The sequence below is a fragment of the Rhodotorula paludigena genome, assembly GCF_050403205.1.
Source record: "Rhodotorula paludigena JCM10292 DNA, Rt_paludigena_JCM10292v1_ctg9, whole genome shotgun sequence".
NCBI lineage: Eukaryota > Fungi > Basidiomycota > Microbotryomycetes > Sporidiobolales > Sporidiobolaceae > Rhodotorula > Rhodotorula paludigena.
Genome location: NW_027481449.1, coordinates 82,450 through 102,942, shown reverse-complemented (window position 1 = coordinate 102,942; position 20,493 = coordinate 82,450). Strand labels below are relative to the sequence as shown.

Genomic DNA, 20,493 nt, shown 5'->3' with positions numbered 1-20,493 from the left:
CAACTGTCAAAGCAGGAGAACGAGACTGTTGACTATGAGATAGTGGTTTCACCGCTTCTGGACGCCCGCCGCGCCCGATGTGCCCGCCGCACTCGCCGTCGACGTCCTCGTCCCCGTGACCGTCCCAGCGCTCAACTCGGGCGGCACCTCCGCCGCCTTTTTGTCACCTCCGCTCCCCCAACCATACCACGGCAGCTTGCCGTCCTTCTTGTCCGCTGCCGTCGCCTCCGCTGCCGCCGCCCGGCCCTGCTCGGTCCTCGCACCTCCGACCGGCTCGCCCGTGCGGCGGTCGATGCGCCCCTCGCGCACGGCCTCCTCGGCGAGCGCTTCCTCTTCCTCGGCGGTGGGTGCACCGCCGGACTCCTTTGCGGCGCGGCGGATGAGAAAGTCTTCGAGGAGCGAGGCGTTGCGCGAGTTGGCCTTGTAGACCGCCATGGCAATGTCGCCGACAAAGGGGACAAGACCGATGCCGAGGCCAGCGAGCTGGTCTGCAAGGGATGGGCGGGTCAACGGGCAGCACGAGGCGGAGGCACAGCATAGACATACTGAAGAGCATGCGCTGCTGGAGCGTGACAGGGAGGCTGTTGTTGCTGCGAGTTAGCTCGTCTTAGAGCTCGAATGCTTGTACGTCTACGTACTCGGCTTCGCGACACTTGCGGAGGACGAGCGAGTAGCCGAGGAGGAAGTTGGCGATGTCACCGGCTCCACTGGATCGCGAGGCAGCGTGAGCTTGATGACAGAAGCCCTGAGTGCCGCATCACGAACGGAAGAGGACGCACGGGATGAGGCCAAGGAAGAAGGTCCATCCGAAGCGGAAGCCGCAGAGGGAGAAACCCTTGTCGAGGTAGTGCGCGCGACGACGAACGGAGCGCTGCGAAGTAGGCGAGAGAAGTGCGTCAGCTTGCGATGATCGTGAATGGGCATCTAGTCTGGGCAGAGAGGGACCAGCAGAGCAAAAGGCAGTAGCCCTCTGAGAGAGAGAGCGAGACGCACCAAGATCCGCTCGTCCCTCTTGCTCAAACCCTGCGGCATGGCACGCTTGCGCTTGCGCGTGCGGCCCTTGTGGTCCTGATAGCTCTCTGAAGACAATGTATTTGAGTGTCAGAGGGGGTCTGGTGTCATCGGATGGTGTGCTGCTCGTCACGCGACAGCACGAGTGGAGCGAGTGCCGCCAAGGGAGCATGGCAGCCGCCCAGCCCGATGACAGCAGTCCTTTCGATGGAGCCGAACGTACCATAGTGCGGGTCTGCCGGCTCATAGGCTGCGAGCTGCTGGCCGGCGAAGCGTCGGCCGACCTTCTTGGCGACAAAGGACATTGGCGTTGCGAGTCGACGTTCTAGGGTGGAAGTAATAGAGTCTGACTGTGCTGGCTAGGTGCACGGGCGAAGAGTGGTACGGTGCGAAGGGAAGAAGAGCGATCGGGCTGACGTCGACGAGGAAGGCGACGCGGTGTTGGAGGGCGACCGAGACTCGAGCAGGTAGCCTAGCAGGTGGACGCAGATCTTGCAGTGTACTCTGGTCTGTCGGGGCGAGGCACTCGGCAAACAGGCGACGATAGCGAGGCGGGCGTCGTCGTCGCCGTCGACTGCCAGCACCGCCTCGTTTCGATCGCCTCGAGCGAATGCTACCGGATGGTCGCGACGGTGTAGCAGAGTGCTAGAAGGACCCCCACAGCCGTGTAGAGCTACACGGCGACTCCCCGGACTGCCTGTGTCTCGACATCTTTTATCTGTCTCCGCTTTCGAGTCGCCGCACGATGTGCGCACTCTCCCTCTTTCGCTCGTACTGTGCTTGCTGGTCCGGGCTGTGCGCAAGATGAGCATTCCGGCTGCTTCCCACCCGCTCGAGACGCCAAGCAAGGCGAGCAGCGACTCGCTGCCAACTCCCCCTCGCTCGCCGGCACGCGAGCACGTTCCGGTCATTGGCGCGCCTGCTCCGCTCGACCACGCCCGCCTGGGCGACGTAGAAGGCGCCGTGACGAGCCCTGGTCTCGACGTCGGCGGGAGCTACTTTCCGGCTCTGACGCCGACCACCTCACACGACCCGCTCCTCCTGCGAGACCGCCTGCAGACCCCCGAGACTCTCTCCGACCTGCGACGGCGCAAGAACAAGTCGCACGCGTTCTACACCCGTCAGAACTCGCACATCGACTCGCTGTTGAAGCACCTCGATGAGCACGTCCGCGAGGCGGAGGAAGAGGAGGACGCGAGCCGGTTGGCGGTGAGGTCTTCTCCGCCTGCTGTCTCGTTGCCTCTCTGCTGACTGACCTCTACGTGCAGATCAAGATTGCGATCTACGGCTCGCTCTTCTGCAATTGGTGATCCTCTTTCCGTCTAGGCACTCGAGCCCGAACTTACGTGTCGCGGAGACAGCATTCTAGCCGTCTTGCAACTCTACGCCGCCATCTCGTCGCTTTCCCTCTCCATCTTCGGTACTGCCATCGACAGCGTTTTCGACCCCGCCGCCAACCTCATTCTCTGGTGGTGCCATCGCCAGTCGGACCGCGTCGACCTCATGAAGTACCCCTCCGGCGGCAGCAAGTTCGAGTCCATCGGCGACATCGTCTATTCCGGAATCATGGGTGCCGTCTCGGTCATCCTCGTGGTGCGTGGTGAATGTCGAGAGCAGGGTGCAGATCATGTGACTAACGGCTCAATCTGTAGGCCTTCTCGGTTCAAGACCTCGCTCGCCATAATACCGACAAAGAGCTCCACATTCCAGCTCTCATCGTCGTCGGCATCGCCTTTGGTGCGGCAATACTCTGCTCGTCAGCGCAACCGATACTTGGTACTCATCAGCTTCCCACTCGCAGCCACCAAGTTCGCTCTATTCGCGTACTGCTTTTCAATCCGCGGCAAGAACTCGCAGGTCCGAGTGCTCTGGGAGGACCAGTGCGTGTTCTTTTACGCCCGCAATCGACTTCGGTGCTGACTGTGCTTGTCTCGCAGCCGCAACGATCTGTCCGTCCACGATCAATCTTCTGGTCTTCGTTTGCGGACGCACCTGACTCATCACCATCCGCAGCTTCATCAACGGTTTCGGATTGTTCACTAGCGCGGCCGGAGCCAAGATTGCGTGGTGGATCGTACGTCTTCTGCAGCATCCCCTCACCCGATGTCGCCGCCGACTGCTAATGCGCCTCTGTACAGGATCCCGCCGGCGCCATGGTCATTTCCTGTACGCTTGAATCGTTTCACGCAGCCGCGCCCCGCTAACGTTCAACATGGATCGCAGTCTTCCTCATTTACTCGTGGTCGCGCACGTGCGCCGCGCACTTCCGCCAGCTCGCAGGCCAAGCTGCACCGATGGAGTTCCAGAACCTGATCACCTATAAGGCGATGACGTTCGCCGAGCAGATCGAGGCCATCGACTCGTGCGTCGCTTACCACAACGGCCCGCGCTATGTCGTCGAGGTCGACCTCGTCATGAAGGGCGACACGCCCCTCCGCGTCGCGCACGACGTCAGCCAGGCGCTGCAGGACAAGATTGAGGAGCTTCCGCAGGTTGACCGCGCATTTGTGCATGTTGACCATGAGACGAGCCACAAGCCGGTACGCTCCTTCCCACTCTCGTGTGCCAGGGTCGAGCTGATGAGCGATTTGCGCTTGGCAGGAACATCGCAAGACAAAGTAGACCTCCCGTGGGAGCAAGATGTTCCCATTCCTTCATACACGGTTCCCTCTCGATTCTGTACAGACTCTGGTCGCTCGAGACCTCTCGGATATGCTCCCTTCTCCTCGACATTGTAACACTCGGCGTGCGCGTTGCTTCTTTCGCTTCGGGACATGCCTCACGAGAGCATTGCACCCTCGTGGTGGGAGTGATCACTTGCTTTGCCTCGATGAGCCTCGCGCAGGAAGCATGTCCCCTTGTCCTCTGGCGACATCTTTCTCACGCGTACTGCGACTGCTTTCGGTGCTTAGAAGAGCTCTACACCGCTGCTCAAGCTACTGCTGCCTGCTGCAAACCTGCGCATGGCCGTCCCGTCCCCCACCTCGCCCTCATCGCCGGCGACTTCGCGCCCTCGCACGTCGTCGCGCACCGACAAGCGCGCGCTACTCGATGCTCTCGCGGCGCAGCTGAGGGTGGATAAGACACGTGCCGAGGAATGGGCGCAGAAGATGGTCGAACTCGAGGATGAGGTGCGTCCGTCTCGACCGTGTGTCTCCCCTCGAGCGTGTCTAGGTTGAGCCGGATGTATGCCTGCGTACAGGAGCTGACTTCCACCGACTCGCGCAGGTCCAGGCCAGGCACGCAGAGTTCCTCGACGAGGAGGCGCGACTCTCGGCGCAGCGCGACACCAATGCTGCGACCATCGCGGGCCTTCGCCGCGAGCTGGCACGCGTCAAGCACGCGCTAGAAGAGGCGCTCGTCATCGAGCAGGACGAGGCCGAGGCGTACCTCTCGCTGCTCAGCAGCGAGGCGGCGTTGCGAGCGCCGGACTCGACACTTTCGAAGCCGCTCAAGCGCGGCTCTGCGCCGCCTGAGGTTGGACGAACAAAGTCAGACGGGCTCGGCTACTCGAGTCGAGCGCATGCACAGTTTATCGAGGCTGGTCGCCCGCCTTCGCCGAACTCCACCTTCGTCGCCCCGCCTCGCCCTGAGCGCCCTACTTCGCACATCGTTGGACACCCCCACCAGCAGCAGCAGTCGCCGCCGACGTATCCCGTCTCGCCTGGCGCTCGCTTCCCCGACGCGCTTCGGACCTCGTCGCACCTCGCCTTGCACTCCGCTGGTGAGGGTTGGCACAACTCGAGCGGCGAGGTCAGCGGCGCGGGCGCCGTGCAGCCCGAGCTGCTGCAGAAGCACGGCGGGCGCTGGTCGAAGGTGTTTCCAAACTTGGGCGAAGGAGGAGCAGCTCGCGCGGCTAGGTGTCGCTCGTCGGTCTCTTCGGTCTCTTCCCCGTCACGGACGACTCGCAACGACCTGCTACGCTATCAAGCACTTTCATGCTGAGCTGCAAGCGACGCGAGGCCGGCCAGACGCGAGACTGCCGTCGTGCACCTGCGCGCGCTTCGTCCTCTCTACCAAGGATAGGAGACCCCGAGTGATCGGTCCGCATGTGCTCGCCTTTGTCCTCGCTTGCTCTGTCGTTTTGTGCTCCTGCTTCTGCTACTTGCTGCACGCTCCTGACCGGCAGACAGCCCGGTGCAGCTTCGTCGATCTGGTCCACCTCGCCAGCCAGCTCGCGCTCGCCTCGTACGCCCGAATCCCCCGTTGAGCAACTCGTCTACCCACTCTCGCGACCGACTTCTCCAGCCTCCGCACTCGACGACCGCGAGCGCTACCGCACCCTCTCGCCTATCGCCTTGTACGAGCAGACACACCAGTCTTCCGCAACCTTCGCTACGCCGGCTTCTCCTCCTCGTCAATCACCTCCCCGAGCATCCCCGCAAATCGCTCCCACCGAGTCTCGATCGCCCCGTTTCGACGCGCGCGGACCGAACCTGCCGGCCAAGAGCCCGCGCGACCTGATGCCTTCTCGCTTCCCCTTCCTTCGCCGCTCGAGTAGCGCGACCGACGTCAACGACTTCCCGGCTCCGCCCTCTTCATCCTCCTCTTTCTTCAGTCCCGGCACCAACGCCGTTCCGCTCCTCAAGTCGCGCAAGTTACTCGCCAACCCGTCCGCCTCGGCTTCGACGAACGACCTCCCCTCCCTCGTCGCTCACCCCGCGCCTCCCTTTGCCCCGCCTCGACCTACTCGCGCCGCGACCTTCGAGCCCGTGCCCGCGGGCGCGCTCGGCCCGAAAGCAGGCGCCCGTTTCCTCGCAAGTCAAGAAGCGCAGCGCGCGATCCAGCTCGCCGCCGACGCCCAGACCGATGACTTTAACATGTACGAGCGGCTCGAGCGCGACGAGCTGGCGGGCGACCAGGCTGAACCGCGCGATGCGAACGTGCAGACGCAGCAGGGACGTCGCGTAGAGCACAGCTCGTCGGGCTCCCGCAGCGGGTCCGGCTCGTCTGGCGCTATCCGTCGAGTGCCCGTGCCGGCGCTCGACGACGTTCCGCTTGTCGACTTGGGCGCCCAGCAGCGCTCGAGGCGCGGAACGAGCCTGCAGCAGCTCACGCGCCGCGCGTCAGAGGAGGAGCGAGAGGGCCGCGACGCGGAAGCGGCACGGCGGCGAAACGCCAGCTTGAGCAAGGCCAGCGTCGCCGGGCTTGGCTCGCCATTCGCGTCGCCTGCCGCGCACGCGCCGCCGAACAAGCCGGCGAGGAGGCCGCCTGTCGCAGGGCTGAACAGAGCGGGCGACGCAGACGAGCAGGGCGGGCGCGTCCTCAGCGCTGGAGGACCGAGTGCGCCTCGGCAACGCACCGCGAGCGGGCGCTCGACGGCTAGCGTAAGCAAGGACATGGTGCTTGCGCAGCTCGGCGAGGCCGTGAGGCGCGAGAGGAAGAAGGCCGAGATGTACGCGCGCGAGTGCGAGCAGGGCCAGAAGGAGGTACGCATCTTTGCAGTCCATCCGAGTCTATTTCGAGTACTGACCTTTCGAGGACCCTTTCACAGCTGGCCGAGATCTCAACCAACCTCGATGTACTGCGCGAAAAGTGCTTCGCTTCTTCGATCAACCGTTCAGCGCGTCTTGACACTTGCATTCTCTCCACAGGTTTACGACGATCCTGATACAGCAACAGCAGACAATGTCCAACCTGCGTGCCGAGATTGACGAGATGCAAGACGAGCTTGAGCGTGCCGACGACCTCGATAACGAAGTAAGCCGTAGCAGCTGTAGCCTCCTCCCGCGGCCCGTGTCCGCGGCAGCGCCGTACTGATTACCGGACTTGCAGGCCGCGCAGGAGTATCTCGAGCTTCTGTCGGCTTCAACGTCGCTCGAGCAGCTTCGTCCCCGTCCACCGGTTGTCGAGGCGTTCGACCCGTCTCGCCTAAAGGACTCGGACTGGACCCCCGCTCCCGCTGTACACGCGCAGGAAAGGCCGAAGAGGGGCTCGCCCCTCCGCTTTCGCCGCGGGCAAAGCCTGAAGCGTCGGGTGGACGAGCACGTTGCGGCGTACGACACCGTTGCCAACGTCCAGGTCGCAAAGCCGCCCCTTCCGCGCAATCCCCGCTCGCCTGCCATTGCGCCCGCGGCAAATAACCCTCGCGACGTCCGTCGGCGCCCAAGCAAGCTCAGCAAATCCCGAACAATGGCCGCTAGTCCGCTAGTCGAGTTCAGTCCGGTCTCGTCTCCTGCCGCAACCAGCGTAGAGCCCAGTGCGCATCACCGAGCGCCCCCTCCGCCCGTGCCAATCTTCAGCGCGGTGCTCACGTCCGCGCCGCTTGCGCTGGACACGCCCGCTCATCCGGATCCCGCACCGAACGCTTCCGCGTCGCCAAGTCGCCCACTTCCGGTTGCCGGCCTGACCCGCCCGCGCCTGTTCCGCCGCGCGTCTGAGTCTCGCAGCGGCATGAGCCGCGCAAGCGAGTCGGAAGCGGAAAAGGAGGACGGCGGTGTCAAGGGCAAGGGTGATCCGGCGCGCCGGAACAGGACGAGGACCAACCATCTCAAAAAAGGCCTGCAGGGGACGGTGCGAATGCGTGCGTTGCCTTTGCAGTTGATGGCCCCACCACAGCTGACGCGGCAGACTGCAGTGTTTCCTGCTCACAAGGTACAGCACCCTGTTGCAAGGACGGCACCGAACTCGGTCCAGGCCTGGCTGCAGGGTAACAGAGCGTCAGAAGCTTGTGCACCAGTACAGAATACCACTAGTATGTAGACAGGGCAGCTGTATTGTCAATTACAGCACTGTAAAGTGGTTCAACGGGTGGACATGCGACACCTAGCACCGCAGCACCTGCCCCTCGGCTTCCCGTGCGCACAGATCCGTCTTGCGCTTCTTGAGCAGCTCAGTTGCTGATGGCAACCCATCAATTGAGTTGTCCCCTTGTCCAAGTTTATCAACATGTACCTGGATCAATGGAGACGTTTCTGTGCACAGCGTCCCCTCCCCTCCCTCAGGTTGAATGGCTCGAGGAACGCCAGGCTTCTTGGCTACGCAGAGAGATGAAATCAGGATGCTTGGATCTCTGACTGAGAGTCTGGCAATGGCTGTTTGATGCACAATTCCATGCACTGCAGGCAGATCACATGTGAGGCGTTGGAGAGAAACCGGAGCAAAGGAGGCTGCTCCTCCTGCAGTTGCAATCATCCAATGCAGGCAAAGGTACGGTCCACTTTGGAGAACGCGGACTTGAAGGCAAGAGGCGCTTTCTCTTGCCTTGAGAGACAGAAAGAGCCTTTCAGCGGAGACCTTCTCAACAGCACCCCGTTCGCTTTTCTTTCCCCGTAGAAGCACGCCAGTCCTGCGCACTCACACCTAGAACATTCATCACCTATTGTGCTGTGTGGTAGCCGCTTCACGGGAGCGGTCCGGGGGACCGCGCAAGCGCAGCACGAGAAGCGGAAGAATCCTTGCTCTGCCGCACCTCCCGAGTTGACCCCGGTAATTGCACTGAAACGCTATCCAGCCTCAGACAGCTTCCTCCAGGGTTGAAAGACGTTACAGCAGAAGGACCCGTGTTGCAAATCCCAGAGAGAGTACGGAAGAAAGGAGCGGGAAAGACCGGAGCGCGACAACCTAGACAACGTAGGCGAGGATCTTGCGACCAACACCCTTCGGCTCGGGCGACTCGGGCTCCTCCTCGAAGGCCTGCTCCTCGCGGCTGCCCGAGACAAAGTCGCACTCGGTCGCCGCCGGACCGCGCTCGTTGCGACGCCAGATGAAGCGGTAGAAGACGAGAAGGACCGGGAAGAACCAGATCTGCGGGTTGAAGAGCAGGCACTATGTCAGTGACTGGCTCATATTAAAGGGCAAGGCAGAGGTCTGGGCTCGGAGCTCCGGTGTTTGAGCGGCCCTGGATTGAAGCTGGCCCTCCCAATGCAGGAGAGATGGACAAGAGAACACTTACGGGGAAGTATGAGGTCACGAATGTAGACGTCGACCAGTTGTCGGTGAGGAAGACGGAGTAGCCGTTGAAGAAGAGGACGATGCAGGCGAAAATGAGGGCAAAGTAGGCAAGGAAGGGCTGAAGCGGCGCCTTGTACCTGCAGGTCACGCCACCCAGGTCAGATCAGGCACTCCAAGTAATGCAGAAGCGAACGCAGGAGAGAACACAGAGGAGAGCGCAGAAGGAGGGCAGACGTACGGAAGAAGGTTGCGGTCGATGCCCTGGGCCTTGAGCGCGCGGTGCCACTTGATGTACGTGTAGGCAATGCCGGCCCACGTAATCAAGCCGCAAACAGATCTGCGAGGGAGGGAAGATCAGCACAGGTTGTCGTGCATCGTCGGAAGGAGGGACGCACGTCATGTTGGCAAAATACCCGAATACCTCGCCAGCCGAGGTGCTGCCGATCGACATGAACGAGAGGAACGAGAAAGCAACGCCGACGAGGACCGCCACCCAGGGAAGGCCCCACGACGTAGTCTTCTTGAGCACCGCGGGAGCCTGTCCCTGAAGCGCGAGACCGTAGAGAGCGCGCGACGAGGTGTAGAGATCCGACGACGCGGCCGACCAGGCGGAGGAGAGAAGGCAGGCGTTGATGATGGACGGCAATGCCTTGATGCCGGCGTTCTGAATCGCAATGACGAAGGGAGCAGAAGCCGCCGTGCCGTCCGCGAGGTTGAGGCGCGGGTCGTCCGAGGGAACGAGGAGGCCGGTGATAAAGACACCCAAGATGTAGAACAGAAGAATGCTGTACAGAGGGAGGAAGTCAGAGGAGGAAGGGAGAAGGAGGAAGGGACGAGATCCGCACCGGATGTAGACATTCTTGATGGCACGGGCTGTTCCGCAGCAGTCGACGTCAGTGATTGTACGCGCAGCAGTCGACGCTCAGGATGGCTCACGCAGGGTCTTGCGCGGGTCCTTGGTCTCGCCGGCAGCGATGGCAACGATCTCGGTGCCGATGTACGAGAAGGACGCCTCTGTTTGCCGTCGAGCGCGTTCGGGGCAGGTCGAGCATCGTTCGGACAGTGCGAAGGCGGAAGCATAGAGGGTCAGTGCCGGGATAGCGGTCGAAAAGGAGAGGAAGAAGTCGGCGCACGGATCAGAACCGCCCAAACCCCGAGGAACCTGCCGGTTGCGCCTTCGATTCCCATGTACTGGACGAATGCACCAGGATCCCGCCAGTATTTGGTCCCAATATACTCCCCATTGGGGCCGCCACCACAATCGAGGATGATTCCGAGGATGATGAGGCCGACGATGGTGATAACCTTGATAATTGCGAACCAGAATCTTCCCGGCGAAGAGATGTATGTCAGCAACCATAGAGGGGGTTCTCAGAGCGTCAGGTAGGCAGGAAGAGCCGCCCTGAGGGGAAGAAGCGGCACCAGGCGAGCCCGGCGGCCGGCGGTTCTGCTCGCAGCCGAAGGACTCACTCGCACTCCCCGTACACACGTGCACCTCCGAAATTGATCTGTGGAGCGAGAAGCGTTAAGGACGGCGAACAGCGGGATACAGAGGCATGAAGGGAGGGCCAGGGTTGGGTCGACGAGCGGAGGCTTACAGCGCAGGCGACGATGAGGCAGATGGCGATCCAGACACCAGGGTTGACAGACTGGTTCCAGTAGCCGATCAGCACAGCGGCGGCGTTGAGCTCAGCCGGCAGGACGATGACCCAGTTGTACCTGCAGAGGGAAAATCGTCGTCAGCGAGGCATTTCACGGCCGTTTCCGCTCCGAGTTCGACACAGGACAATAATTCACCAATAGTTGTACCCCATGGCGAAGGAAAGGGCAGGAGAAGCGAAGCGGCGGGCCAAGGTGATGTGACCGCCGGCAATCTGGACGTTTTCGGTCAGTTTTGTCGTCTTTCCTCGCGCCTGGTTGGCCCACGTACCGGCAAGTGTGCAATCATCTCGCCGAGAGATACCATTACTGAATAGCAAAGCGCACCGATGGCTGCGTAACTGTTCGCAAGGCGAGAGGAGCGGTCAACACGACCCCAGGAGCAAGGTTGACAACGGCCACCCACCCGATCAGCAGGCCGGCAGGACCACCGTGGCGAAGAGCTCCAGCAGTGCCGAGGAAGAGGCCCGTGCCAATGACGCCGCCTGTGTGAAGCGAACGGGATCCGTCAGTACGAGCAAGAAGAATGTCGAGCAACTTCAGGCGCGACGTCGGCTGCTTCTACCGCGACACTGCAAACGACTTACCGATGGAGATCATCTGGACGTGGCGGCCCTTCATGCCACGGTGAAGGCTGGCACCATCGTTGATGCCGCCCGAGGTGAGGGTGACGACGGGCGCCTCGCCCGTCTTTTCGACTTCGGTCTTGCTGACCGTCTCGGCAAGCTGCGCCGACATGCTAGAAGGGCGAATGAACTCGAGGCGGAAGGAGGAGGGGCGGGGGGATGCGATAAAGGCGAGAAAGGGGGAGCGCGAACGTCGAGGAGACGCAGGCGCGGCGGTGTCGCGAGAAGGGGAAAGGGGCGGTGTCGAGAGACCGGGGAGAGAACGCCTGGGAGCAGCGGGACCGCAAGAAAAGTGAGGAAAGAGAGAGCAAGAAAGCAGAAAGCGAGCGAGGGGCAGCAGGAGTTCATAGGGGTGGCGGTCTCGTGCTCCTCCCGTCCAGGAGTAATCGGTGCGAAGGCCCCGACCTGCGCGATTGCGCGAAACAACCACGCGAGAAAAGCCAAATTTAGGCGAAGGAGGTGAGGGGGCACGGTCCAGACGCGTGAAGGAGCGGGCCTGCGATCGAGCGAGAAAAGTCGGCAGGCGTTCCTCGCCTTCTGGACACTCGCGTGAGGCTGTACCTGCATCGCAGACATCTTTACTGCTCGGCCAGCAGCGTGGGCGCCGTCGCAAAACATCGGACAAGCGACCTCGCTTCAGCTCGAGCGTAGGGACCAGCCCCTCGCGCTATCTCCTGCTCCTCCTGAGGCGAGACAACGGCAATCCGCGTACAGCGGGGCAAGCACGAAAACAGGTCGGCGCGAACGTGCAATCGCCGTCGTGGGCGACGGCAAGCCGATGAAAGCGGAGCTCCTGGACGAGGAGGACGAAACTCGTACGATTGCCAGCGAGACGCGACGATTGCCGGTGCGAGGCGCGGGCAACATCGGGAAGCGGCGAGAAGGTGCGCAAAGCTCCCGATCAGACCGCGCGGTCGCAGGGAAGCAATCGACGAGGAGAAAAAGGTGGGGGTGAGGAGCTGTGTGGCCCCGTTCGAGATATGAGTCTAGCCGCTCGCAACCGGCACTGGGCTACCCAGGCTTGCTCGCTACCCGTACAAAGCCGAAAGATCGCGAAAGACAAAGAAACGAGGAACACGGCACTGAAATTGGCAGATCGACGAGGCGAGTGGTGACAGGGACGAGAGCACGCAGAAACAAAAGAGCGGGACCTATGCACGCAACAGACACAAAGGCGGGAAAAAGAGAATGGGCAGCAGAACACCCGAGCAGAGCGATGCTCAGTGCTCGATGGCGCTCTCCTTGCCCAGCGGCGAACGAGCGCCAGCAGCCCTGACAGTCGCAGCCGAGTCGGTCATGCCGTCGCGCTCGAAGCCCCTCATCGTGCTGTCCTTGGCCTTCTGCGCGGCGCGCTCCTTGGCGTCCTGCACGGCCTGCGACGCCGCGGCGGCGAACGAGTGCATCGACTCGTCCTCGGCCGGCGAGTTGAAGACGGAGCGCGGGTTCGGGTGGTCCTTGCGCGAGGCCCAGAAGTCGGGGTTCTGCGTCCAGAGCTGAGTGCCGTGAGGGGAGGTGAGAGGACGGGTGAGCGGCGGAAAGGCAGGATGGGAAGGTTGGAAGCGCAGGTAAGCAGCGTCAGTTCTGGCTGTCCTGACTTTGGCTGCGGCGCCTGAGACGGCATGCATCATTCGCACGTAGCGGAATGAAGCGAGAGAGCCGGCGCGCCGCAGCAAGGGAAGTGGGAGGAGACCAAGTGCTGCCGGACCTTGGTGTTCTGACCGGGCTGGACGTTGTTCCACGGCTCCGGCTTGCCCTTCTTGTCGATCGTGACGTCGGACTGTGCGAATAAGCCGGCATCAGACGAAAGCGCCACCGAAGGAGCCAGATGCGAGGTAGCCGGTGCTCCATCGCCTGCTCAAGGAGAACGACGTGGACTCACCGAGTGCCGGAGGTAATGGCTGGCGAAGGCGAGCGAGCCGAGGACTCCACCGCCGACGGCGACGCTGTGCACGAGGGCTCGACGCGTCAGCACAGCTCGACTCTGAGAACCTGCGGGTTGCTGTTAAATGTGGCGAGGAGCACGAACGGCGGCCCGGCGGCTATAGAAGCCCGAAGATGGCTTTACGAGCACCATTACGTCGTCTGCGACCGCTCGGATGACCCAAAGACCCGCCCACAGCTTGACCGGACGGCAAAGTCGTGCGGAGACTCGAAGTGCGGGGACGAGGTGGAGAAGCGCACAAGAGGGGCGTGAGGGCGGGCTCGCGCTTGAGGAGGCGGGTGACGGAAGCCATGGCTCTGTTGCTGGTACTCGAAGAGCGTTCGAGGCGTGCAAGGAGGAGAAAGGGACGCCGCTGCCGCCTCGCTCGTCGGGGCTCGCATGTGGCGCTCCTCCTTCCCCCCCGCCTCGAGGCTCTCCTCCTTCCCCCTCGCCTCGAGGCTCTCCTGCGTGTTCTTCTCTCGCACTTCAGCTTGCTGCTACGGTGCACTGCTTGCAAAGAGCCGCTTAGCAGAAAGATGTTGCAGCACGCGGACAGGACTATACCGCTTGAGCAGATGATGGGATGGACCTTTACGAGTGGAAGTCGTAAGGGAGCCACTTGCCTGCAAGCAACCGCGTGAGTCAGTGAGTGTATCAGACGGTCAGAGCTACCGTAGCATGCCGGAGAGGCCTGAGACAGAAGAGAGGACGCACCCGTCAGCTTGATTTCCACATTGTCTGCTCCGTTCTTCTGCACCTTGTCGACCGTTGCTGAAAAGTTGATTGCCGACATGCTGTGGAGGGCACATATTGTCAGCTGAGAGTCAGAGCCGCGGTGACAGAGCCAAGTGCAGGGACACTGAGCAGTGTCATCAGGCAGCACAAGTGCGAGACGTACATGCCGTCGCCAACTGCAGGCATGGCTTTGTGTCAGCACTCAGAGCAGCAACACAAGTGTGGCAGAAAGCAGTAGCAGGGAAAGGACCGTAAGGTAACAAGGGAAGCAGGCAGAAGCGGACGTACACTTTTCGTGCACACAACTCTTGATGGCGTACCCGTAGACAGCGATGATTTCGTACAAGCGGTACAGCGTCGGATCCGTTGGCGGCATGGGCGTGAGCTGGCCACGCTCGGGGAAGTAGTGCTTATGCCAATGCGAGTGGAGCGGCTGCGATACGCGAGTAGGCGTCAGCAGCAGGTTTGGCTCTCTCTCTAAGCACCTTTGCGAGGGAGCTTGACGCACACCGGCTTGAATGCCCAGCACCCGTGCAAGCTTGTCAACCTCTTCGTCTGTCGGCTTTGCCTGCGACACAGGGGATCAGCTCCAGTGCTTCGCCCTCACACGGACATTAGAAGCGCACCTGGCCATAGAACAGTGCAGCGACCCAGACCTCGTCACGGCCGATCTTCTCGGCGATCTGCTCGAACGAAAGGCCTGGCAGGAAGAGCAAAGTTGCAAATCAGCGTCGAGAGAGCGAGAAAGACGCCGGAATCCTTGACAGCAACAAGAGCAGAGTCCAGCAGCACAGCGGAGCGAGCCAAGCAATGCCGGAGGCAGCGTCTCACCCTTGGTCTTCTTGGCCTCGAAGAGCGACTGCGCGGCGGACGATGTCAAGCTGACGGATGTGGGGCACGAGGATGAAGGGAGCGCGACCCGCACCTGGTGGACTTGCGGGAGTGTCTGGATGACGGAAGTCATGTTGCTAGAGTCTGGTGAGTAGCTCCTGATACGCTTGGGGTCGTGCGGCTCGAGCGAGGACAAGGAGCGAGCAAGGTCGGCAAAGGCGGGGCAAGGGTGGGGGCTACGTTTGCTCGGAATATACCAAACATATTGGAGCAAGCGTATTTCGATTCCCTTTGCGGCCCGACTAGTCTTGCCCTTCATCCCACTCAGATGTCTGCTGCGCAGTCTCCACGATCGCTAAGAGCTCGACGCATCCGATGCGACCTTCCCAAGCGCCTTTCGAGCTGTGCACTGCTCCAGACTCTCGTACCAAGCGAAAAGGCATGGGCACAGACATGACCGCATTACGTGAACCAACAAGGAGAAGCCTACTGACATCGGGAGGGCGAAACAACAAAGCAACCGCGCCCAGAGACCCGCACGAAACCTCCTTTTTCTCAGAGCTTGACATCGTCGTCCTGCTCGCGCCGTGCGCTGCCGGACGAGCTCGGGCCCACGCCGAGCTCGAGCGAGTCCGACGCATGGTCTTGAACGTACGCCGGACGCTGCTGCTCGTCCGCCGCATCCGGGTCGGCCGGAAGCGTCGCGTTGAGGATAGAAGCGATGATGCCGGCGATGAGGAAGGGGGTGCCGAGAATGATGACAACTGTAGAAGTATACGGCGTAAGTCAAGAGGTCCCTGGTAATGATACGAGTAACATGTGCTGCAGCGGATGGAAGGCAGACGCACTCGAGTTCATGAAACCCCGGAGAGCGGTGTTGCTGCCGCTGTACGTAAAGATGTAGCTCGCAAAGTCCTTGACGAGCATAGTCGCGAAGCCGAGCGACAGCGACGCGGCGAGAATGACGCGGTCGCGCCGGGAGAAGGCGCAGGTCGAGATGATCTTCATACCCGCGACGGCGACGGTCGTGAAAAGGAAGGTGGTAACGCCGCCGAGGACAGGAGTCGGGATCGCGAGGAAGACGCCCGAGATCTTTGCGAGGATGCCAAAAATGACGCTGCAAGAATCTGCGTCAATCGCGAGCGCCTGGTGGACAGATGAGCAGTGAACGCACAGGATGACGGCACAGGTGTAGCCGACCGACCGGTTGGCGCAGCGAGTCAGACTCAGGACACCGTTGTTTTGGGCAAACTGCAGGATGAGCCTGTCAGTCTCAGCCTTCCGCTTGTAGAGAGCAGCAAAGCACGCACGATCGACATGGGAGCGTTCATGGCGAGACCACTGAGCATGCCATTGATGCCGTCCGCGAGCAAGCCGCCCTGAATGCGCGACTCGAACAGGGGACCTCGGACCGGCTGGCGCGACGCTTCGGAACTAGCCGTGATGTCGCCGATGACCTCGAGTCCGACAGAGAGGTAGACGGCGAGGAGCGGGAGGACGGCAGGGCCGTACACCTTGAGCGGGAACGTCCTGTCGACGACGACGAAACGGTTAGTTGGAGCATAGCGATTGCGTTGCGAGCCCGACACACTCGGTCCAGAGGAACGTGATTGCCGGCGCGTTCGTGATGGTGGAAGCGTCGCTGTCTGTACAAAGTATCCATGTGAGACGACGGAACATTGTGAACGGACAGTGCGTGAGACTTACAGCCAAGCGGGCCAGCGATGACGGAACCAACAAGGAGGCCGATGATGATGCTTGCCGACTTCATCGCGGGCGAGCCAACGTACTCGATGACTGCACCGAGGAAAGCGAAGAGTCAGCAGGCGAGCCGACCGGGAAAAGACAGTGGCGAGCTCACTGATGATGGTCATGAAGCTGAGGAAGCCGAGTCCGAGGTACTCCGGCGAGCCCCACGGCAAGCGGTGCGACCCGGTCGGGCAAGTCATATTGGGGCCCGTGGTCGGGCGGCTCCTGCACGCGCCGCTGCCGCCGAGCCACGCGAGTGCGCCCGAGTCGCCGACGAGCTTGGCTCCGATCAAGAGGACGACGACTCCCGTGACGACCGGCGGGAAGATGCGCTTGAGCACCTTGGGCGGGACGAACGACATGAGCATCGGGAGGAGCGAGCACAGCGCCGAGGTGCCGAGCAGGTAGCCGTAGGCCTTCGGGCACGCGTCGCGCACGGTGACGCCGTCGATGACCTGGGAGGTGCAGGTGCCGTCGGCGTAGAGCGCGTTGAAGATTGCGCTCGCGGTTGAGAGAGTCGCGAAGGAAGTGCCGACCTGGAGGTGGACGAACGTTAGTCGCGTGCCCTCCGGTCTCTCGCACCACCGAGGGAAGCGGGAAAGGGACGCACGACGGTGACGAGACCAGTGCCCATCCAGTACTTGCGGCGGGTAAAGGGGATCGGGAACCGCGTCATCTGGACCATGCTCAGGAAGCCAGACGCGATGAGCGAGACGGCGACCATCTGCGTCTGCTGCGCGGGCGAGAAGCCGAGCTGACCGGCAAAGATGATGGGCGGCGTGATGAGGCCGGCGAGCATGGCGAGCGCGTGTTGCAGGCCGCAGATGAGCGTGAGGAAGATCGGGAGCTGGCTGTCGAGTGCGTAGAAGGGTGCCGACCGCGTGCGCTTGCGCGAACCCGACCCGCACGCCCACGGGAACTGCGGCATGCAGAGGTACGCAAAGTCTGGTGGTCGTTCGTCGTTGTTGGTGGAGCGCGTAGCATGGAGAGTTGGGTAATGGCAGCACAAGGGCGGGATAGGGGAGAAGAGGGGAAGAAAGCAGTCAGTCCTCTTCAACCGACGTCGGGTCACAGCGCAGGGGCAGCGCACCGTAGTCTCCGACCCATCCCTCCTTGGTTGTAAACTTGTTCTTGATTCCCTTCCACGTCGGGAGGTGCACCTGACCGTCGTCGTCCTGGCCGTAGTCGGGCTCGAGGACGGGTTGCGGCGCGGGCTGCAGCATACCGCCGACCTGCTTGGGCTGCTCGGCGATGTAATCGGTAGAGGGAGAGGCCATGGCTGCCTGGCGGGTGTGCGGGTCCAGGCGAGGATAGCAAGGCGAGGAGGAGGGAGCGAGGGGGAGGGGAAGCTTGAAGCGATAGCGGTGGAGAAGAGAAAAGCAGAAGGGGAGACAAGCGGCGACAAGAGCACCGGATAACCCTGCCCGAGTCCGAGAGTCCCACTTGCGGGAGCAGGGCCCGGCAAGATAGCGGTGGCGAGAACGTCCAGATTCGAGGAAGGGAGAAGGGACGCGGGAGCGGAGCACTTGGCGACGGGAGGTTTCTGCCCTTGGCGAGGACTACATTTGCTCGCGTTGGAATACAACCGCGTTGTATTCAGCGCGAGGCAAAACTGCGGGGGCGGAGGGTTGCCCGCTGCCCGCTTCGCCCGCACCGCGATCGAGATACGCGTTCGCCGTCAACCCAGAGCCAGCAGTGACGAAGCCGCGGGCGGGCCTTGCGCACGCGCAGCGTTCGAGATGCAAGCCGGCGCTGCAGACCGACGTGCCTGCGCCGCTTTGCCCGCGCTCTCTCGCTCTCGCTTCGCGAGCGATTGTGCGGCGCGACGATAGCGAAGGCTTCCCGATGTCTGCAGCACAGAGCAGCCTTGCGCACGAGCAATAGTCAGGATAAGCCTCGCAGGACACGTTCCCGGCAAAGGGTGAGGCAGAAGAGCGAAGAGGGGCAGCTTGAGAAGGTCTGCGGGAATGTCGATGACGAGCAGCGAGTTCTCTGCAGAGCACAGCACACCATGGGGGGCATAGCAGAGGCAAAGCAGAAGTGCGGACCAGCCGCCGTGAGTTTCCGCGCCTACACCCGCTCCTCGGCCTCCCCCTCGCCCCTCGCCCTGCGCGCCTCCCTCTCCCTCAAGTTGACAAACGCCTCCCCGACCCACTCGTCAGCGCGCTCGCCGTCCCAGCCCTCTTCGCCGACCCACGCCGCGTGGAAGACGCGCTGGAGCGCCTCGAGGAAGAACGTCTCGAGCCCGAGCCCGGGCGACGGGAGGCAGTAGCGCGTGCAGTCGCCGCTCGTCGGGCTGCGCAGACCCTGCGCCAGCCCGCTCAGTACCACCTGCTCCTCCCCTCGCGCGGCACTCCCGGGAGAGACCGCCGGCGCCGAAGCGGACCCGACCATGCCCGCGCGCCAGACGCTCATGCCCGTCTCGACGTCGAGGAAGACGGCGCCGAAGCGCGGGAGGACGGCGCGGCGCGCGGCGCGGTTCTGTAGCACGAGCTGGGCGTTGTGCCACGCGAGCGCGAGGGGCACGTCCGCTTCGCCGCCGCCGACGAGGGCGTCGAGCGAGGGCGTCGCGGCGCGCGGCGCGGGCCCGTCGCCCTCTGCGCCGGAGGAGGAGGCGGAGGAGGAAAGGGAGGCGCAGTCGGCGTGCTCGAGCCAGCCGGAGCGGTACACGACGAGGACGTCGGCGGGGCTCGGCGGGGCGCGGATCGCGCGCAGCGAGTCGACGAGCTCGGGGAGCCAGACGCGCGCGGTCCACTCGGCTGCGAGCTCGACGAGGAGCTCGCCGCGCGCGGCGGCAGGGTCGTCGGAGACGGCGTCGAGCGCGGCCCAGAAGGAGGCGTTGACGCTGCGGAGCGGGAGCGGGAGCGGCGGCTTGGACAGGACGACGACGTCGCTCCGGCGGGCGTCGGCGAGCCAGGGCTGGTTGACCTCGCGGACGCCCGTGGATGGGTGCGCAAACGTCGGCGCGTGGAAGGCCGACGAGGCGCGGAGGCCGTCGGTGCGCCGGTAGCGCAGGAGGGTGCCGTACGTCGGCGAGGGGTAGAGCGAGTGCGGCGAGGGCGGAGGCGGGTGCGACGAGGAGGACGAGGAGGACGCTGCTGCTGCGGCGAGGAGGCCGGGCGGGTTGGGCACGCGGTGGTAGACGCGCTCGTCGGTGTCTGCGCGCTCGACGGCGGCGGCATCTTGGGCGCGGAGGATGTCGCCACAGAGGGCGTGCTCCTTGCAGTAGAGGTCGCCGTAGCAGGACTGGGGCTGGGTGGTGGCGAGGGCGAGGACGAGGTCGTGCAGCTGGTAGTGGGTCGCGTCGCCGACGAGGAGGAGGGCCTTGTGCGCGACGAGGCGGCAGAAGTCGACGCGCGAGAGCGAGGGCGCGGGGGCGGGCAGCAGCGCCGGGGCGAGGGCGTCGCACTCTGGGGAGGGGACCCAGCGCCACTGGAGCGAGGGGCGGACGTGCCACTCGTCTCCATCATCGCCGTCGTCGTCGTCGTCGTTGAGCGGGTGGGCCTTGTAGAAGCGCTTGTCGCAGGCGGCGTACCTGGGGTCCTGCTTGTGGACGAGGAGCCCCCTGTGGTCGTGCGTGAGGAGGTCGCCGCTCGGGTCGTGGACCCAGCGTCCGTTGGCGGCGTAGCAGTCGAGCGCGGCCTGGAGGTTGGCGGCGCGGTCGGGGTCGCGGGCGAGGGCGGTTCCGGGGAAGCCTGCGGTGCGGCGCGCGAGAGAGGGCGGGAGGGCAGCGTCTGTGAGGTCGCTGGCGGTGTCGTCGAGTGCGGCGAGTGCGGCGTGGAAGCGGGCGGCGAGCGGGGACGAGGATGCGGGCGAGAGGGAGGCGAGGTCGGCTGCGACGGGGATGGGCGGGTGCGTGACTAATCCTGGTGCTCCTCCTGCTGCTGCTGCGAGTGCTGCTGTCCCTGCGAGTGCGATTGTCGCTGCGAGCCAGGGGAGCGAGCGCGACGAGGACGACGAGCGGGTGCGCGGGCGGGGCATGGCGAGCAGGGGGAGGGCGTGTCGTGCACTTGGTCGCTGTGCTCGCACGCGCTCACTCGGGCTCACACAGGAGAGAGGGAGAGAGAG

General features: G+C 63.3%; 8 protein-coding genes across 8 annotated transcripts; 2 read left to right on the top strand and 6 right to left on the bottom strand.

Moving 5' to 3' along the window:
* Window positions 1-48: 48 nt before the first annotated feature.
* JCM10292_000883 (uncharacterized protein) lies at window positions 49-1,316 on the bottom strand (the record flags this gene model as incomplete). The annotated part of the gene is made up of 6 exons (XM_076647401.1): window positions 49-488; window positions 547-581; window positions 639-707; window positions 780-871; window positions 994-1,079; window positions 1,235-1,316. The coding sequence occupies 6 exons, from the start codon at window positions 1,314-1,316 to the stop codon at window positions 49-51; spliced, it is 804 nt and encodes a 267-aa protein (XP_076506936.1).
* A 499-nt stretch (window positions 1,317-1,815) lies between these two features.
* Window positions 1,816-3,633, top strand: JCM10292_000882 (cation diffusion facilitator family transporter; the record flags this gene model as incomplete). Its single annotated transcript, XM_076647400.1, has 10 exons — window positions 1,816-2,220; window positions 2,280-2,317; window positions 2,373-2,604; window positions 2,664-2,748; window positions 2,813-2,891; window positions 2,949-2,960; window positions 3,025-3,085; window positions 3,150-3,177; window positions 3,235-3,551; window positions 3,613-3,633. 10 exons carry the CDS (start codon window positions 1,816-1,818, stop codon window positions 3,631-3,633), a joined length of 1,278 nt encoding a protein of 425 aa, XP_076506935.1.
* A 341-nt stretch (window positions 3,634-3,974) lies between these two features.
* On the top strand, window positions 3,975-7,664 carry JCM10292_000881 (uncharacterized protein; the record flags this gene model as incomplete). Its single annotated transcript, XM_076647399.1, has 7 exons — window positions 3,975-4,142; window positions 4,240-4,827; window positions 5,145-6,440; window positions 6,506-6,546; window positions 6,606-6,711; window positions 6,787-7,534; window positions 7,660-7,664. 7 exons carry the CDS (start codon window positions 3,975-3,977, stop codon window positions 7,662-7,664), a joined length of 2,952 nt encoding a protein of 983 aa, XP_076506934.1.
* Window positions 7,665-8,574: 910 nt separating this feature from the next.
* JCM10292_000880 (uncharacterized protein) lies at window positions 8,575-11,301 on the bottom strand (the record flags this gene model as incomplete). Its single annotated transcript, XM_076647398.1, has 13 exons — window positions 8,575-8,757; window positions 8,906-9,041; window positions 9,143-9,241; window positions 9,300-9,689; window positions 9,750-9,777; window positions 9,841-9,918; window positions 10,038-10,231; window positions 10,375-10,412; window positions 10,503-10,623; window positions 10,702-10,778; window positions 10,835-10,904; window positions 10,970-11,048; window positions 11,151-11,301. 13 exons carry the CDS (start codon window positions 11,299-11,301, stop codon window positions 8,575-8,577), a joined length of 1,644 nt encoding a protein of 547 aa, XP_076506933.1.
* A 1,108-nt stretch (window positions 11,302-12,409) lies between these two features.
* On the bottom strand, window positions 12,410-13,423 carry JCM10292_000879 (NDUFA4 family protein; the record flags this gene model as incomplete). Its single annotated transcript, XM_076647397.1, has 4 exons — window positions 12,410-12,682; window positions 12,895-12,966; window positions 13,069-13,132; window positions 13,371-13,423. 4 exons carry the CDS (start codon window positions 13,421-13,423, stop codon window positions 12,410-12,412), a joined length of 462 nt encoding a protein of 153 aa, XP_076506932.1.
* Window positions 13,424-13,701: 278 nt separating this feature from the next.
* JCM10292_000878 (cyanase) lies at window positions 13,702-14,809 on the bottom strand (the record flags this gene model as incomplete). The annotated part of the gene is made up of 8 exons (XM_076647396.1): window positions 13,702-13,733; window positions 13,825-13,904; window positions 14,009-14,021; window positions 14,134-14,278; window positions 14,354-14,413; window positions 14,472-14,545; window positions 14,677-14,704; window positions 14,771-14,809. 8 exons carry the CDS (start codon window positions 14,807-14,809, stop codon window positions 13,702-13,704), a joined length of 471 nt encoding a protein of 156 aa, XP_076506931.1.
* Window positions 14,810-15,231: 422 nt separating this feature from the next.
* On the bottom strand, window positions 15,232-17,702 carry JCM10292_000877 (nucleobase:cation symporter-2 family protein; the record flags this gene model as incomplete). Its single annotated transcript, XM_076647395.1, has 9 exons — window positions 15,232-15,440; window positions 15,525-15,793; window positions 15,851-15,927; window positions 15,987-16,206; window positions 16,268-16,322; window positions 16,384-16,473; window positions 16,538-16,961; window positions 17,036-17,370; window positions 17,516-17,702. The coding sequence occupies 9 exons, from the start codon at window positions 17,700-17,702 to the stop codon at window positions 15,232-15,234; spliced, it is 1,866 nt and encodes a 621-aa protein (XP_076506930.1).
* A 793-nt stretch (window positions 17,703-18,495) lies between these two features.
* On the bottom strand, window positions 18,496-20,406 carry JCM10292_000876 (uncharacterized protein; the record flags this gene model as incomplete). Its single annotated transcript, XM_076647394.1, has 1 exon — window positions 18,496-20,406. The coding sequence occupies one exon, from the start codon at window positions 20,404-20,406 to the stop codon at window positions 18,496-18,498; it is 1,911 nt and encodes a 636-aa protein (XP_076506929.1).
* Window positions 20,407-20,493: the final 87 nt, after the last annotated feature.